We start from the raw sequence: 17,061 nt of genomic DNA, 5'->3' as shown, positions 1-17,061 counted from the left end.
AAATAGGGATCATGTTTGTATTATGAAACACAAATTGGCTGCTCGCATCTATAAATTGTATGGCCAGAAGGATTTTGAGCTAGGATGAACCGAATTAAAGTGACAAAGAACCGCCATTTATGGCAGACCACCTGCTAAGAAGTGCATAAGGAGAGAGAGAGATATGCATCTACACCTGTACCGTGCGAGTCGGCACACAGGGTATCTACAATGAACCCAGAAGGGGGCAGTAAGAGTCTTTTTAGAGTTCGAGTTACAACAAGTGTCCTTTCATCCCGACCCTGTCAGTTTTATTATGAACGGAACAAGTCCGTTTGAGGCCGACCGAGTTGATGTGTGAATGGTTTAACAGCGCTACGTTCTGAGTATGACGGCAAGGAAAAGTGAAAGCGCAAACGGGCTATGAAAGCGGCGGCGCCGTGACTGCGTGAAACGTGTGCGCAAATTTCAAAGGGATTATTGTGGTCGGTAATTCTCTCCGCCCCAATCGGCACTGTGAGCTTGTAATCTGTTTATATCGTAATGCTGCTGCAGCATAATGAAATATCTCTAAACATCATCATTAGTTCACTGATATCCTAACTGCGGTGTTTTTAAGAAAATCAGACTTAATATGACTGTTAAAGGTAAAATGGTAAATAGGAAGAGAAGGTAGCTACCGGAGACATGGAAAGGACAGGTAAGTGATCACTTCTGTAATTCCCCCAGTGCCGTTAAAGCTCCAGTTCGTTGTTGGCCCGTTTTAACGCCGGAGTTTGTGTTTGTGTAGTCAAACATCTCTAGGATCCTCTGTCGTATTTTAGTTTGTGCGTCGTGATCTCTTCGTCAGCCGTCCATAAACGGGCGTTGTGCCGCTTTTGGCTGTAGCGAGACAGTGTAGACTCAGTTCTTAGGAATTAGTCTGACAATATAATAAATTCATACACCTGCTGTTAAAGATGTTTCCGAACGAAACAATGTAGACTGTTAAAAGAAGCTGCTTGCTGTTGTTTCTAAAGTAGCTTGCATGTCGTTTGTCTTGTTGAGACATAAAATGCGTTGTTTCGCAGTGAATAAATATATGCCACAATGCCAGGTAGTATATGTAAAACGTATTATTACTGTTTTTACCCACAGCTGATTTGAAAACACAGCCTAAACCTATTTGAGTTGTTCATGACAGAGCTTGCATTCAAATGATCCTGATTTTTCGGCACATGTGATGCATTTAATGTCAGACACAGAAAAACGTTGTACGTGAAGCGTTGTAATCACGGTGTTATATTGGTGGGGGGTGGGTTGGTCTACACTCACCAACCTCCTTGTATGTGTCTTGGACGTAAACACACTGCCCCCTTTAGGAACAGCGTTCTGCAGTCTTTAAATGTACAGATACTGACAAGCTGTTGACACAGCACATCAGTTGAATTACTATCAACCTCATTCTTCCCTCGCCACTAGTTTGTGACCCCAGGAGCACTGGTTACCTGATATTATTTGGGTGGTGAACCATTCTCGGCACAGCATTAATACTGACCTGGTAGGGCCATGGTAGGAGTTGTTGCACTGCTATAAGTGTATTGGGTATATTTGGTGATTGGTTAGTGGGTGTACAATGGCAAGTATTTGTCACAGAGGTCAACTCTTTGGGCTTTGCTATAGCTGTAAATATGTGTTTTATAAAAATCATTGTTCCTAGCAGTGCTGGTAAACTTTACCTTCCCTTTTCGTCACCTGCTGAAGATCATGTTTCTGTTTGTCTGTGTTAGGCCTTGGGAGATGTATGCAGAAGCCTCCTGTGCCCCCTAAGCCAAAGGTTATTCCACCACCCAAGCATACTCAGCATCCTGCTGTAGCAAAACCTGCACTCAACCCAGAGGTTTCCCGGCCACAAAAGCATGTCGTCAGACCTGTTATTGCAGCTAAACCTTCTGTTTCTGCACTTGTTTTAAAGTTCAAACTCCTCACTTCTAGAGGTGAGCATCATGCCCATTTTCAGTCTAGAAACCCTTGGCAGGTGAATTTATTAAACAACAGAAATGGACATCTTCCAGAGCAGAACAAGCCTGAACAAGACCACATCGTCCCAATGTGTGTTTGTGTCAAAGGGAAGTGTTGTGACTGCTCAGCTAAGGACAACAGCAAAAGACTCGCACATAATGGAAAATGTGCTAAAACGTATATAGGCAGCAAAGCGGAGGATTCCAGAAATCCTGCTGTCCAAACTAGCAGCAAACAACAAGCAGCTCTGGGATTTCAGGGTCAAGTTGTGGAACCCTCTGTACAAAACTCCGCCGGTGCATCGCCTGGACTATCAGTAGTAATTCCTGATGAAAGTCCTGTGAAAGTGAATCATTATGAGAATGTCCCAATAGCTAATGGGTCAGTAGGTAATGAAAGACATGTTCGCATAAAACGTCAGAACAGTGCTATTGCCACTCATGTCCCTTCACTGGTTGTCACTGGGACGTCATCCAAAAGTCTTGAAGTTGCAATGAAGGAGAGTGAGCCAACAGGAGGAGTTGTTGAAACACAGCATGACGGTGGGAGACTGCCCACAGTTTATCCAGTGTGGAGGCCAGTTCTTTCAAAACGGGGGCAGGTGCAGGATATACACCTGCCTGGACCCTCTCAGAACACGGGCAGGAAGGAGTGCTTGAACGTGCAGGATCATTGCAAGAAGGAGCGTTCAGTGGATGATGATGATGAACCCGATGGGGAAACACACATTTACCAGCATCCCATGCCAGTGAGTCTAGCCAAGCTACCAAAGCCTAATTGTATTGCAGCAAATGCAAATCAAGCTCACCATCAAAGCAAAGGAGGTGTGCCTACTGCAACAACACTGGGAGTTAAGCCCTGTAAAGAGAAAGTGTCACACATCGGAAAACTGCAATCTAATGACACCACAGACAAGAAACCCAGAACTAAAATGAAAGCGGAGGGAAGATCTTTATCCCCAGCAGACATCAATCAGCCTAACAGCCAGAGGATGACGACCTCCCAGAAGATAATGGCCTTTGACCTTCCCACGAAAAAGTTGCCAAAGCCTGATTGCAACACAGTGGAGGGTGAACAATCAGTGGAAGAAGCCTGGCGTGCTGTTGGTAGCAAAAATGGAACCTGCTCTCAAGTGTCACTGTATAGATCACATGAATTCAAGGTGCAAGGCAAAGAATTGTTATACAAGCAAGCTTTCTCCATTTCACTGCCTGCCAATGAGCAGTGTGTAGATGAAGAAACCGTAGATGAAGAAACCATCCTCGTGGAAGTAAGAGACACCTCCAAAGATGATGATCACATATATGAGGATATTCGAGAGTATGTGAATGAACCTGCTCTTGGTAGTGAATACTTAATAATCGAAGAGCCTGTCACAAATCAGCAAGCACACACGTCTAATACAGAGAAGGATGTTTATGAAAAACCTGATGCTTCTGATGAATTTGCTAACACCAGTATGTACCAGAATTGTTCTGAGAGGTAAGTTGTGATTTCCTCCAAAAAAAAATGAAATGTTGAAATTGCCTTCAAATGATGCTAAGTGCATTGTTAAACTGTTTAACTTTTACACACTTTTTGAGACTTTTTTTTCTAACCAAATATAGCAAACACATTTAATTTCTCAGCATTATATTGAGGTAATCAAAAACCATTTTTATTTAACCAGTTATTTTATTAAACATTAAAATGTCAGACTTCTTGACGTAGGCAGTATTTAACATTTCTAATAGAGAGATGTATATACAGCTACATAAATACTGGATAAAAGTCATAATGTTTTTGTAAAATACATATCAGGAGGAGATAAAGGTCTCAGCTGACCAGTCTTAGGTTTATCATTAAAAGCTGTATTTCTGATTACTCGATTACCTGAGGGCCATCCACACGCTTCTTACAAACCCTTCTGAAGGAAATGTTTGCCACCTCACAGACTGGAAACATGTCAGTTATGCACTCTCACGCCCATCTGATGGGTAATGACTGAGTGCCAGTGTTTGTTTCCCATTAGACCTAAATCTTTCTTTGTTTTGAGTAAAACTCTTTTACTCAAGTTTTTGTGACAAAAATGAATAAAGAAAGCAAAAGTGTTAAACCAGGTGTTAAACCTTCAGACTTTCTCATAGACATTGAATTGAATCGATATATTCCCAAATACTTTGGTTGTTATAGTATTTGCTAAATGATTACAACACATTTCCTTCCAGGCTCTAAGAGCAGTCCATGGCTCTAGCATATGGAAACTTTTGCTACGTTGTCTGGTGTACGTACACCTTTTATATTTATCTTTCCTGCAGTTCCAGAATCCTAATTTCTCCTTATATTCCTTTCAGAAATGTGTACGAAGATGTGGAAAGCTCAGATGATACACTGTCAGAGTGGGAAACCTTTGACAGCTCGGAAGAAGAAGAAGAACACAACAGTTTGGACACTAGCAAAGGAGTGTATCAGGTACTGTGGTTTACTATACCTGCAGTGTTTTCATGCTGTACTATGATCCTCTGTTCTGCTATGATTCTCCAAGTGTTCTGAGGTTTATAATATTTCAGACATGTACAGAGTTGCAAAGGTTTCCAACAGTGTCCTCTGACTTCGTTTCAGAATGATGTGAGGAGCACCAAACTGTTCCACATAGCTGAAGAAATCATGACTTCAGAGAAAGTGTGAGTGTCTGCATGCTGCATTGACTGTATGAACAATTCACTTCAGTTCAGGCTAATGCTGTATGTGTTCTCCTTGGCAGGTTCGTCAATGTGTTGAAGCTTCTCAACATTGTAAGTGTGTCTTGGGCACTGGGCTGTATATACATTTACATTTACGGCATTTAGCAGACGCTCTTATCCAGAGCGACTTACAAAAATGTTTTGCATATATTTGCATATGTTTTGCATTTTTGTCATGTTCCCCCATTTCATGTGCAATTTATTGTTTTTTTAATCAATGTTATTGTCAGCAAGACAACAAAAAGGTTTGCTAAAAGTACAAGAGTCAGAATTGTGATGGATTTCTAATCATCAGCTGAATCTCATTTGCAATAAATCCTTAAACAAGACATTTGTATTTAAAAAAAGGTCATTAATCTAAACTGGTGTGTTATTCAGAAAATGTGGACACCAGTCAAGATAAGAGCAACACGTTTAATCAGTCTTCCATTTCATACAATACTACGTATTGCAGAGGAAATAAACAATATAGAGAATTTAGAATGATAATATTAAACAAGTGAAACCAGAGCTATTTGAGATACTTAAGCATATCTGAGTGTACAGTACTAAAGGAAGTATTATTCGGCACACCTCACAGGAGTATCTGTATTTCCAGTTCACCTTGAGTATCATGTCACATGTTGCATCTGTTTAACGTGTGTATGCTTTGCAGACATTTCGGGATTCGGTAGCGAAGGCATCCAGCCAGATGGGCAAACCTGTGATTGAGGAACGCGTTCTGAACCAGATCCTCTCCTCACTTCCACAGCTCTATAAGCTGAACTGTGACCTCCTTCATGAGCTGGAGGACCGCATGGCCCACTGGTAGTACAGAAACCCGACGCACGTCTAGACAGTCATTTAAAAAAAACAAACAAACAAAAAGGTTTATGTCACGTCTGATTCAATTCATCAAACTGTGCCCTTTCTGGATTAGGAATGAGAATGCAGGTGTAGCTGATATATTTCTAAAGAAAGGGCCGTATCTGAAAATGTACACCAGCTACATCTGCGAGTTCGACAAGAATGTGGCCCTTCTGGAAGAACAATGCAGAAAGAACCCAGCATTTGCTAAAGTAGTTCGGGAATTTGAGGTAGTGACACTGACGCAACCTGTTCTTCTTCCTTACATATTGAGTTTTGTAGATCTGTTATCATGTCTATGCAGTTGGAACTTGGCAGTTCCCACACCTGTGTAGGTCTGTGTATACATGTGTATATATATAAGCTTCCCTTTTCTAAGCTTTGTGGTTTACACTGAGCAGAACTGCATCCTACAAAATGTCTGTACATCATAACACTGATAAGTTTGTACTGGGTAATGTATTTTATATGCCTGCCTATATATATATATATATATATATATATATATATATATATATATATATAATATATTAGTGGTGTATATGTGGTGGGCTGTAATCATACATGCATGCATGATCAGTCTTATTCTCTCTCTCTCTCTCTCTCTCTCTCTCTCTCTCTCTCTCTCTCTCTCTCTCTCTCTCTCTCTCTCTCTCTCTCTCTCTCTCTCTCTCTCTCTCCTCTCTCTCTCTCTCTCTCTCTCTCTCTCTCTCTCTCTCTCTCTCTCTCTCTCTCTCTCTCTCTCTCTCTCTCTCTCTCTCTCTCTCTCTCTCTCTCTCTCTCTCTCTCTCTCTCTCTCTCTCTCTCTGAAATATAGAGCAGTCCCTGCTGTGCCAATTTAGCAGTGAAACACTACATGCTGAAGCCCGTTCAAAGACTTCCTCAGTATCAGCTCCTGCTCTCAGGTCAGTGAAGGTCCCTGTGAGCTATGGGAGAGCAGCACCCAGAGTAGCTTCTGTTTTGTGGTAGAAGGCTGTACCCCACTTCATCATAGCCAGCGATGGGTGCAGGAGCTGCAGAAAGGAGTTGCCATAGAGAATGTTGTCATAGAGATAGACAGGGAGTTAGGAATACGTGTATAAAGTTAGCTCGGTGGAAGGAAGTTAGCTTGGTGGAAGGCATGTTTACAGAACTCCATTAATTGCAGGCAGTGTGGTTGTTGAATACACTCAGTTCAAGCTTCACAGTGGTCTGTGTCTGATCTTACAAAGTAACCTTTAAGTTACTCCCATGAAGTACATGTATGAAGAAAATCATTTTTGGTTGATATTTGTCTATTTTTCTCTGCAGATTATTTAAAGAATCTTAATGAAAACTCTCCAGATTACAGAGACACACAAGGTGAAAACAAAACCTTTCACGTTGCACCAAGATTAAGTTAACATGGACTGGGATGGAAGCGTGAACCTCAACCCATTGAGTTTTTGACAGTGATTACATGTAGCAACACCTAACAATATCCAACCTTCTTTCAGCTGCACTGAACATAGTAAAGGAAGTTGCAAACCATGCAAATGAAACCATGAAACAAGGGGTAAGAAAAGGATTCATGGACGCTGCTGATGTCTTTTGCTAGTGAGGCGAGAATGCAAATGTCCATGTCTCGGTTTTGCAGGATAACTTTCAGAAACTGATACAAGTCCAGTACAGGCTGACGGGACAGCATGAAATAGTTCAGCCCGGCAGGGTAAAAGACCAACAGAGCACACACACACACACATACACACACAACCTACATCAACCTATACAGCCTTCCTGAAATACCATCTGGAGTCGCTTCCCTAAGGCCTTTGCTGATATACAGAAGCTTGTGTGAGCATGTATCTGTAAAATGGAAGCGGGAAAGTGGCTATGGCATACAGCCTTAATTTAGTAGCAGTTAGAATTATAGCAAGGTCTGTGTCCTGATGGTTTATTAAAGATTTTAACTTCACAATATCAGTTAAAGTCTAAAATTAAAAAACCATTTCTTTATTTCAGGTGTTGCTAAAGGAGGGAATTTTGATGAAACTCTCTAGAAAAGTCATGCAACCTGGAATGTTCTTTTTAGTAAGTCACAATGACCTATAATTTACTTTTTAATAAAGGAGTGTATTAGTTAATGTGAAAGTAAAATAAGTGCTGTTCAATGCTGTAATAGTTAAACGTGAGGGAGCAAATGTATAATGCGAATGTCCTTGTATTATTTATTTATTCTTACTGTGTCTTGTTGAACAGTTTAATGATGTCCTGTTATATACCACACCGCTCCAGTCAGGCCAGTACAAGTTGATCAATGAGCTGTCGTTGGCTGGGATGAAGGTGAGATGTGGTTTGTAGATGGAATTCCCCCATTTGTTTCCTTTTGGGCATTGATGGAAGCAGTTTTTGTTCCTTCTCATATGAATTTGATTTTTTTTGTCTGTTTAGAAATAATTGTCTGTAGAGATATTCATCGTTTACTTTTGGTATTCACTTTGTTTGATATGTTTTTTTTTTTGTTTGTTTGTTTTTATAGGTAACTAAACCCAGTCAAGAGGGTTATCAGAATGAACTGAACATTGAAAGTGTTGAACGCTCATTTATTCTGTCTTGTAGGTAAGAATTTGGCTTCAGTCATTCTCTGCTCTTGGCATGTTCTATACCCATCAGTGTCAAATAAAAATGACTGTGGACTTCCAGCTATGAATACATGGTGTTTCCCAGAATGGATTAACCTCAGTATATGTGCGAAGCACAGCATAACTCAGGGGTGGGGTTAAAGGACAGACTGATGTGTGTATTCCACATGTGTTCCTTAAACAGTGTTTTTTGTATATCTCGGTGCTGGGGCTTCATCAGACTCACTGTTCTTTCCCTTGCAGTTCCCCGGCCAATCGAGATGAGTGGCTGGAGGCCATCTCTGCTGCTATTGACGACTTTACCAAGAAACAGATCTCCTTCAACACCAGCAAAAGTCCTGAAGAGGTACTATCCTTGCTTCATAGTACCAATCAGCCATTGTCGGTGCATCGTCACACCTAGTATGACTCTTTTTCCAATACACCTTAATAGGGAAAAAGAAATTATGAATGATAGGAATGACATTGTATTTTATCTGAATTATTTTTTCCAATAATAATTAAGAGTTTTAGCATTATTTGTAATTACTTAAAAAAAACAACAACTCAAGATCCATGATATTTCATAGGGGGACATACAGGGCCACGTCAGCAAACTTCAGCTGGGGACCAAAGCTCCTATCTGGATCCCTGACCTGAGGACCTCCATGTGTATGATCTGCACCTGTGTGTTCACTCTAACCTGGAGGAGGCATCACTGCCGAGCCTGTGGCAAGGTATAGCAGACATAAGCAATCGAGCAATGAGCAGGATTTGGGCCTGCTTACTTTTTTTGATGAACGTGCCTTTATTGCACATGTCTCTGCCCATACTAGGTGGTATGTCAGTCCTGTTCATCCAACAAGCATCCTCTGGAATACCTAAAAAATCAACCCGCAAGAGTGTGTGATCAGTGCTTAGAGATTCTGCAGCAAAACAGTTCAGGTCTGACACCTGTCTGACACATCTGTTCAGAGTTTTGCTTAATGAATTCTTTGCAATATGTTTAACAATTTAAATCATCATTCTCTGTCCTTGACGGCCTGTTCTTCTCATTTATTCACTTACTGATCATAAGGTAACCAGACACCAGGTGCTATTCTATCTCCAAATGCCAAACTATCCAGTGCATTTACCATTAGAAGACAGAAGAAGATCCCAGCAGCCCTGAAAGAGGTATGAAGCCTGGGAAAGCCCATCACATCACTGGGAAAGCCCATCACATCACTGGGAAAGACCATCACATCACTGGGAAAGCTCATCCCATCAATTCTCTTTTTTTATTTTCCCACATGATCAGATTCCACAATAAAACTACCGACAATGACAACAGTACTTGTCAAAGGCTGGGATATATATTGTGCTACAAGTGCTCCATCAATTCTTGAAGTTAATATATTGGAAGCAAGAAAAATGTGCAGCTGTACCTGATGCATAGGGCCAAATTGTAAAGTCTTGACAAATGAGTCAGTGCATCTCCAAATGTCTTGTGGGGTGTAAACATGTAAGCATCAGAATTGGACCATGATGCAATGGAAGGTGACCTGCTCTGATAAATTCCCTTGTTTTGCATCATGTGGACAGCTATGAGTGTTGCTTACCTGGGGAACAGATGGCACCAAGATGTTAGGGGAGAAGAGAGTCCAGAAGAGAGTGTGTTACTTTAATGCAATCCACATGCCTAAGCATTGTGGCAGACCAAATATACCCGTGCATGGTCATCACATTCCTTAATGGCAGTCGACTCTTTCAGGTGGATAATGCATTCTGCCACACCGCAAAAAATGGTTCAGGAATGGTTTGAGACAGACACAAAGTTCACGGCCTCCAAATTCCCCAGATCTCAATCTGACTATGTAGCTATAGGATGTACTGGAAAAACAAGTCTGTTCATTGGAGGCCCCACCTCGCAACTTAAAGTATCTGCTTCTAATGTCTTGGAGCCAGATACCACACAACACCTTCAGAGACCTCATGGAGTCCAGCTGTGTCGGTAGCATGAGGGGGATTTACATAATATTAACCAGGTTGTTTTAATGTTGTGGTTGATTGGGGTTTATTTAATCAATTTAAGTTATTTTTATGTCATGGTCATGATCAACCATTCAGTGGGTGAGAGTCCTGTCCTGCGCACACCCTATGCTGCACAATATTGTCTTCCAGGCCACCTGATCTTGAGTTTGATCAGGCATGATGGAACAGTGAAAACACTGAGACAACAGAGATGGTAACAGCTTGATTAATCTGTTGCTTTATTCAACATTGTATTAAATGTTGACTTTTGATATTTGCTGCATTATTTAAGGTTGCTGCAAACACAGATAAGCCATCCATGAGTGGCTATATGGAAAGAATGAAGGCCAATAGGAAACCATGGAAGAGGCTGTGGTTCGTCATCAAAAATAAAGTGCTGTACACTTATGCTGCCAGTGAGGTAGGACCACTGGGCTAAGAGAAGACTACCTACTGGTTGTGATATATGTATGATAAAAATTATGCTGTTTTTTTTGTTTTACTTGCTTCCTTATTATGGTGTGCTTTTTCATGATTGTGTACACTGTGCTGTGTGTTGAATAGAAACAACCTTTATTGTCCTACAGGTGGGAAATTTAGGTGTTGCCTGTTATTTATAGTTATTTGTAGACTCGTGCTGTACAGGGCAAAATCCCTTCACTGTAATGAAGCTCGAAATGAAGCTTTTCATTTGTGTTTTCAGTAAAAATAGTGATGGCACTGGTTTGCAGTGCCCCACATGGTCCTTTTGCTGCTAACTTTGAAGCGTTTAAGCATTGATTAGATCAGGCGTTACAGAGGACCATCAGTCAGCGATAGTCGAGATAGTCGTGATTTTATTAGCAAGGATGGCAAAAACGACCAATTTACCCTTCACAAAGTACCAGCCAATCAGGTATCGATTTGGTCGAATGGAGTTAGCCAGTTTTTCTCTCTCAGACTTTGCACACTTGAAGGTGTATACATTTACGCACCGCTTACTGGGGACACGGTGATGGGGTAAAGGAGAAAACATGAAAAGGAACTAAATAAAATAAACAAACATATTGGACACATTTCTATAGTTTATAAAAGCTTATATTGTTTGTCTTTCAATGCATCTTTCTATCTTGTGTCTTGTGTGATCCAGGATGTAGTGGCCCTAGAGAGTTTGCCTCTCCTTGGCTTCTCTCTCAGAGAAGAGGAGTCCAGCTCCGTCCAGTTTTGGCTTTACCACAAAGATGTGCTCTTTTACACCTTTAAGACTGATGACTCCAACAGCTACCACAGGCAGGCCTGCATAATGTCATCATAAAGCAATTGCTTTAAAGTAAAACTATAAGTAATACATTGACTTGGTTCATTGTAACCCAAGGGTCGTGACTTTTTCATCTGCCCTTTCTTACAGGTGGGTGGAAGCTTTTCGGGATGCCATGGTCCTTTAGCCGTTTAGCGTTCACAGCTATAGCTCCTTGCTGGATCCAGTTCCTGATGCAAAAGACCATATGCTCAATATTTCAGTTTGAAGTACTGAAATTGTCATGTTGCATTTTCAAAATCTTAGTTGTTGTTGATTTTGTTATTATTTCTGTATAGTATTGATATGCATCTTTAATGTCAAACTACTTTAGGATTCAGTATTTGGCCTAATTATGACTTTCTTGCTGAGTTCTTCATGATAATGTTTTTGGCCAGCTGTAATTTTTTTAATCGGTTTCCTAATTTTTCAGGAAAGTATTTTATTTCAGCTTCATATGTTAAAGCACTTTGCCCTCTGTTGTCTATTAACATGGAAGTGGTAGAGATCAAAGCAGAACTTCTAGTTATCGTTATAAGATAAATAAATATGGCTTTCATACTGATGGTGTCATTCCTTATTCTCCTAAACACGCCTCACTACATTATAACTAGCGCGATGTAATATCCAATAATATCCAATCTAGATTAAGCTATGAAACAGTAGCCAATTTACCACCTACAATCGCTGGATCTTCTCATGAACTGAGGGACGGCCACATACATACCACGCCCGGGTTGACCGCGATACGATCAACCTGTGTATAAGAGGGGCTGGAAATGGAATTCACCTGAGATAGTGGGAGGCGCCCTGCCCCTGCGCTCCGCCCCTGCGCCCCGCCCAGCGCGCCGCCCTGCCGGCAGATTTGGGTCAGGGGTTACAAGGCGCTACGTCACAAGCTGCTAAGATGGCGTTTTGATGACGACGCGAGAAACGAGGACCCCTGCCCTTGTTCGAAAGGTATTTAAAATCGAGCGTTTATGTTTACTTCGGCGTATAATCCTAAAGGGTCAAATGCTGTGTAAATAGGAAGGTGCCGCGGAGGGGTGTGTAAAAGGAAGCGAACAAAACCGGCATATAGGGTCCGTTTGCGTTCGGTTCTGCTCCCTCGGTGTTGGGCTGCCCTCCTACAACCACCTAGATATACCAGCCTGGCGAAGGTGGGACGTTTTCTTTTCTTTTAACGAATGCTCTCGTCTTTTTTAATTTGCCATTTCGCTTGAGGAATGAAAACGCAACGCCACGTTGTAGAAGCCATATGTGGTTATATGGTGATAATTGCACTAATGCAGATGTATTGTGGGTCTGCCTGTAGGCGATGAGACGCGTAGTTCCGCATTCACCAAGGCTTGGCCAAGCCCACGTCTGTGCTCTATTGTCGGGCGGCACGGACGGACCCGTCGCTGTTTATTTAGTGCACACGTTAGTCGAAACATTGGCATTTATTCCAGGCGATCTCCGTACTTATTAAATACAAACAGTTAAGGTTCTTATTTATTTTTACTTACAATATGCTCATAATTAGGATATCCTGTAAAGGAGATCGGTTACTGCATCTTGCCTAAATTAAAACAATTTATTTTGGAATGATATGTAGTTATGTTGCAGAACAAAACATTTGTATGTAGACACTTTTCCCCTAAATGTGTTTGGTAAAAAAAAATGACCATATAGTTTTTTTTCTTTTTTCCTTCTTCTGTGCAGTTACCTCAATGAGATACATCAAGGGCAGGAGATGGAGATCTCAAATTATGCCAGTCAACTGCTGCTGCAGCTCAACCAGCAGCGCTCCAAGGGCTTCCTTTGTGACGTGGTCATAATGGTGGAGAACACGCTCTTCCGCGCTCACAAAAGCATCCTCGCCGCTACCAGCAGCTACTTCAAATCCCTGGTGCTTCACGACAACCTCATCCACCTCGACTCCGAGCTGGTGGAACCAGCCGTGTTCCAGAAGATCCTTGACTTCATTTACACGGGCAAGCTGTGTGACGAGAATCAGGGAGCCGACTATGTGCAGAATATCAGCTCCCTTCTGGCAGTCGCTAACTACCTCCAGCTTCCTGACCTCGTGAGTCTGTGTTCCAGCAGGCTAGAGCCAAGTAAAACCTCCTCAAGAAGGCAGCCGTTCTCCCCCACCTCAAAGAGCTTTGTCAAGCGAGAGTCTGGCGACGCTTCATCCGATACCGAAGACTACGCAAGCATGGTCCCTCCAAAGAAGAGAAGCAACGGTCAGAGCAAACGTGTCCATCACAAGCTGAGCTTTGGTCTGGATTTAACCAAGAGGGACTCGTGTGCTGCAGATTCCCTGAATAATGAGCTTGGCAGCGTCCACGCCCGCTCTCAGTCCTCCCTTTCCAGAATGACTGCCGGCCGTATCACATCGGGCGTGGAGGGGGTGAGCTCTCTGGAGAAAAGCGGTGGCCTGGCTTCCTTCGATGGAGCGCAGGTCTGGAGAAGAACCCCTCCCAGGGAGCGGTCCAGGAGAAAGGGCAACGTCAACGGTTATGTCCCCGCGATCAAGAGTGGAAGCCACAACCTTGTTTTCCCACCTGATGAGAAAGGAGACCGTGACGAAAACGCCCAAGACGGACCAGACGACAGGGAGTCCAGCGACGCCAGTCCTAACTTCATCTATCGCCAGGAGTCCTACCTCAAACCATCTCAGGGGGACAACCCTTATGTCTGCATCCCATGTGGGAAGGGCTTCCCATCTTCAGAAAGTCTCAACACCCATGTGGAGTCCCACGTGGACATGGATGTTACCAAGGAGGAAGAGGAAGGGGACGAAGATCCCGCGGCCGCCGAGGCAGCACAAGAGGCCCCGGAGGCAGCGGACAAAAGCCCCCCGAAGGCGCAGCGCGAGCTGGACGCCTTGCGTCCGTTCCCCTGTGACATCTGCGGCAAGATGTTCACCCAGCGCGGCACCATGACACGTCATATGCGAAGCCACCTGGGCCTGAAGCCGTTCGCGTGCGAGGAGTGCGGCATGCGCTTCACACGCCAGTACCGCCTCACCGAGCACATGCGCGTGCACTCGGGGGAGAAGCCCTACAAGTGTCAGATCTGTGGGGGCAAGTTTACACAACAGAGAAACCTCATTAGCCACATGCGAATGCATACCTCACCAACCTAGGCCGAGCGGGAGCGGGTGTAGTCGAGTTACGTTCAGATGAATGTTATGGCAAATAGTTCAAGCCTCTCGAAAAAGCTTTTTGGTCTGATTAAAATATTGCCTCATGTAGTTACAGTAAATTATCTTCTGAGTATATACTTGTGGTACTTTTTTTTTTTTTTTTTTTTTTGAACGAGTGAATGTAACACTCAAATGTTCTGAGTCTTTTACAGTTAAAATGCAGGACTTTGTTTGTGTGTTGTGCTTTAATGGGACAAAACAAAAGGCTTGTTTACTTGAATACACTTTCAAACGTTGCTACCTCAGCTTTGAGCTCCCAAACCCTCAAATGCTAGCCCTTTGAGATTGTTCATTACGCAATCTGAAGTTATTCTTCAAAAAAACTTTATTTTTGATTGCTCCACTTGCCATCTGATATGAATCCAAAACAAACTCTAATGATTGACTCAGAATAGGAACACACACTGCCTGCTTTACAGTGAGGGGGACAGATTAAAATCCAATATAGATTTCTGTTAAACAAGGGTTGTTTTCTGATAGGGGTTAGTGGGGCAAGGGTTATTACCTGGTGAGTTTCAAGGAGCATTTAGGCATGTCTGATGTACAGTTCCAAAGAAATAATGAATGTTGAAAGGTAAAGAAATACTGTATTACTATAACCAAATCTATATTCTTTCAATATATGTATTTAAGTATAAGTCTAATTTATGTGTTTCTTCAGTTTTACATCTTTGTTAGCCCCTCTTTTGTTCTCCTGCCTCTGTCCTTGGTTTTATTCAATGTAAGAGGTCAGGTCTCTTTGATTTTCCCTGTGCATAAAACCTTGCATTTATACAGCTGTTGTTATGAGACCAAAAGGACTGTCGGTGAACTATTGTAAATAACTTTTCAGTGTCTTGAAGAAATTCCTTGGTTGCTATCTTATCCAGGGTTGTTATGGTTATTGCATGAACACTTTAGTTCATAATACTTGGTTACTCCTGTAGAATAGTAAGTCAGAACACTGGGGGGGTTTTCAGTGTGAGATGTTTTTGGATGTTGAAATAGGTTTTTTTTTTTTTTCTTTCATTCCAACAACCTGTGATTAACTGTTACTTTACAACTACCTCAATTTTTCCCAGAGTATCTAACCATGTTTTAAGCAAGTTGACACCTCCTCCAAACCACCCCCCCCCCCCCCCCCCCCCCGTAGAAACAGTCATAATACAGTTTCAGCGTAGCTTGTACTAAAAATCTCATCAAGCACAAAACTGCCCTGTGATTGCATAGATTTTGATTGAATTTTTTTTCAAATTTTATTCCTACCCAAAAAATTGTTTATGCTTGGATTATCAAGGATGCTGGCTGTACCACAATGGAATGTTGAAATATGCAGGAACCTTTCGCTTTCTGATGGACTTGAAACCGATCTGCAAAACTGTGACGATGCTTGGACTTTTTTCCACTGGAAACCTCAGGGATTGTGTTTGGGCACGTCTGCCCTTTTATACCACAAAGCGCCAATTTCCGATATTTTTGCAGCTATGTTTGTCAGTGTTTGAGCACTACTTTCACATGTCAATCCACGGAAGCATTCTTTTCAAGTCACAAGATACGCCTTCACAAGGCATGGCAGCTCAGATCTTTAGTCTGCTTTCCATTTGCAGTATATTTTAATAGTCATGTTAAATAACATGAATTTCATAAGCTTTTGGAAAGAAAACCATTGCTCAAAGAATATGGCTCATGATTTGTTGAATACCAAAGCACATTTTCCCAAAAAACGTATGGATACATATGTACTTGACATGATACTTATAAATAAATGCTGTTTAAAAAAATTCAGCTTGTTTCTAAATTTAATTGTTTGGGTTTTTTGGGGGGGAGGGTGGGTGGGTGATGAGTGGTTACATACAACTTCTGAAATGTATTCTTCTGGAATAAAAAATAATTTCTAAAAGTTCTAGTAAAGTCTAGCAATCTTAAAAATGACGCATCTTTATTTTAGCAGCAAAATATCTTTGAGGTTAACCTTCAATGAAGCATACCACTAATACGTATGGAATGGTCTATATGATCTCAAATTTTGCATCGTTATACTGGCCTTACTAAAGGTGTCTTACAACGGCATACATGGCTGTGGTAGTGTTGAAAATATAAGCAGAAGGTGTGTGTGTATATATATACACACACACACATTATATGTTTAATATATCCGATATACATTTATCACAATGTTATGTACTGAAAATATACTACTGGCTATTGGTAGCCCATATGTGCTAATATCACTATAAAACACCTTTGGAACGTAAGGTGAGTGTTCTTTCAGCTAAACATGTAATTACAGACTTTCTGCACGAGGTGGCAGCAATGAGGCATGATCTTCTGCAGTAAAGTTTTATTTCTCTGAACCTTCGCTCCATGTCGCGTGTATCTGAGGGAGAGGGAGAAATTGCCCGTTGCAATTCTGCAGTTCTGCATTAGCTAATCAAGATGTATATGTGTATGTACTAACTGTGTATGTGCTTT

General features: G+C 41.8%; 2 protein-coding genes across 3 annotated transcripts; both read left to right on the top strand.

The window, feature by feature from the left end:
• The first annotated feature begins 173 nt into the window (after positions 1 to 173).
• LOC143526804 (uncharacterized) lies at positions 174 to 11,972 on the top strand. The gene is made up of 21 exons (XM_077021472.1): positions 174 to 679; positions 1,749 to 3,462; positions 4,314 to 4,431; positions 4,582 to 4,643; positions 4,724 to 4,754; positions 5,359 to 5,510; positions 5,623 to 5,779; positions 6,367 to 6,454; positions 6,840 to 6,890; positions 7,025 to 7,083; positions 7,165 to 7,236; positions 7,530 to 7,598; positions 7,767 to 7,850; positions 8,047 to 8,126; positions 8,393 to 8,495; positions 8,719 to 8,865; positions 8,965 to 9,073; positions 9,207 to 9,304; positions 10,434 to 10,562; positions 11,271 to 11,410; positions 11,529 to 11,972. The coding sequence occupies exons 1-21, from the start codon at positions 667 to 669 to the stop codon at positions 11,563 to 11,565; spliced, it is 3,513 nt and encodes a 1,170-aa protein (XP_076877587.1). The 5' UTR covers positions 174 to 666; the 3' UTR covers positions 11,566 to 11,972.
• A 261-nt stretch (positions 11,973 to 12,233) lies between these two features.
• Positions 12,234 to 16,129, top strand: hic1l (hypermethylated in cancer 1 like). 2 transcript variants are annotated; one of them, XM_077021470.1, is made up of 2 exons: positions 12,234 to 12,377; positions 13,122 to 16,129. In XM_077021470.1, exon 2 carries the CDS (start codon positions 13,153 to 13,155, stop codon positions 14,548 to 14,550), a length of 1,398 nt encoding a protein of 465 aa, XP_076877585.1. In that variant the 5' UTR covers positions 12,234 to 12,377; positions 13,122 to 13,152; the 3' UTR covers positions 14,551 to 16,129. The 2 variants fall into 2 exon arrangements, with proteins under 2 accessions (XP_076877585.1, XP_076877586.1); XM_077021471.1 differs by lacking the exon at positions 12,234 to 12,377 and adding an exon at positions 12,433 to 12,577.
• The last annotated feature ends 932 nt before the right edge of the window (positions 16,130 to 17,061 follow it).

This window comes from Brachyhypopomus gauderio, chromosome 11, assembly GCF_052324685.1.
Source record: "Brachyhypopomus gauderio isolate BG-103 chromosome 11, BGAUD_0.2, whole genome shotgun sequence".
NCBI classification, from domain to species: domain Eukaryota; kingdom Metazoa; phylum Chordata; class Actinopteri; order Gymnotiformes; family Hypopomidae; genus Brachyhypopomus; species Brachyhypopomus gauderio.
This window is presented reverse-complemented; position numbering and strand designations above follow the sequence as displayed.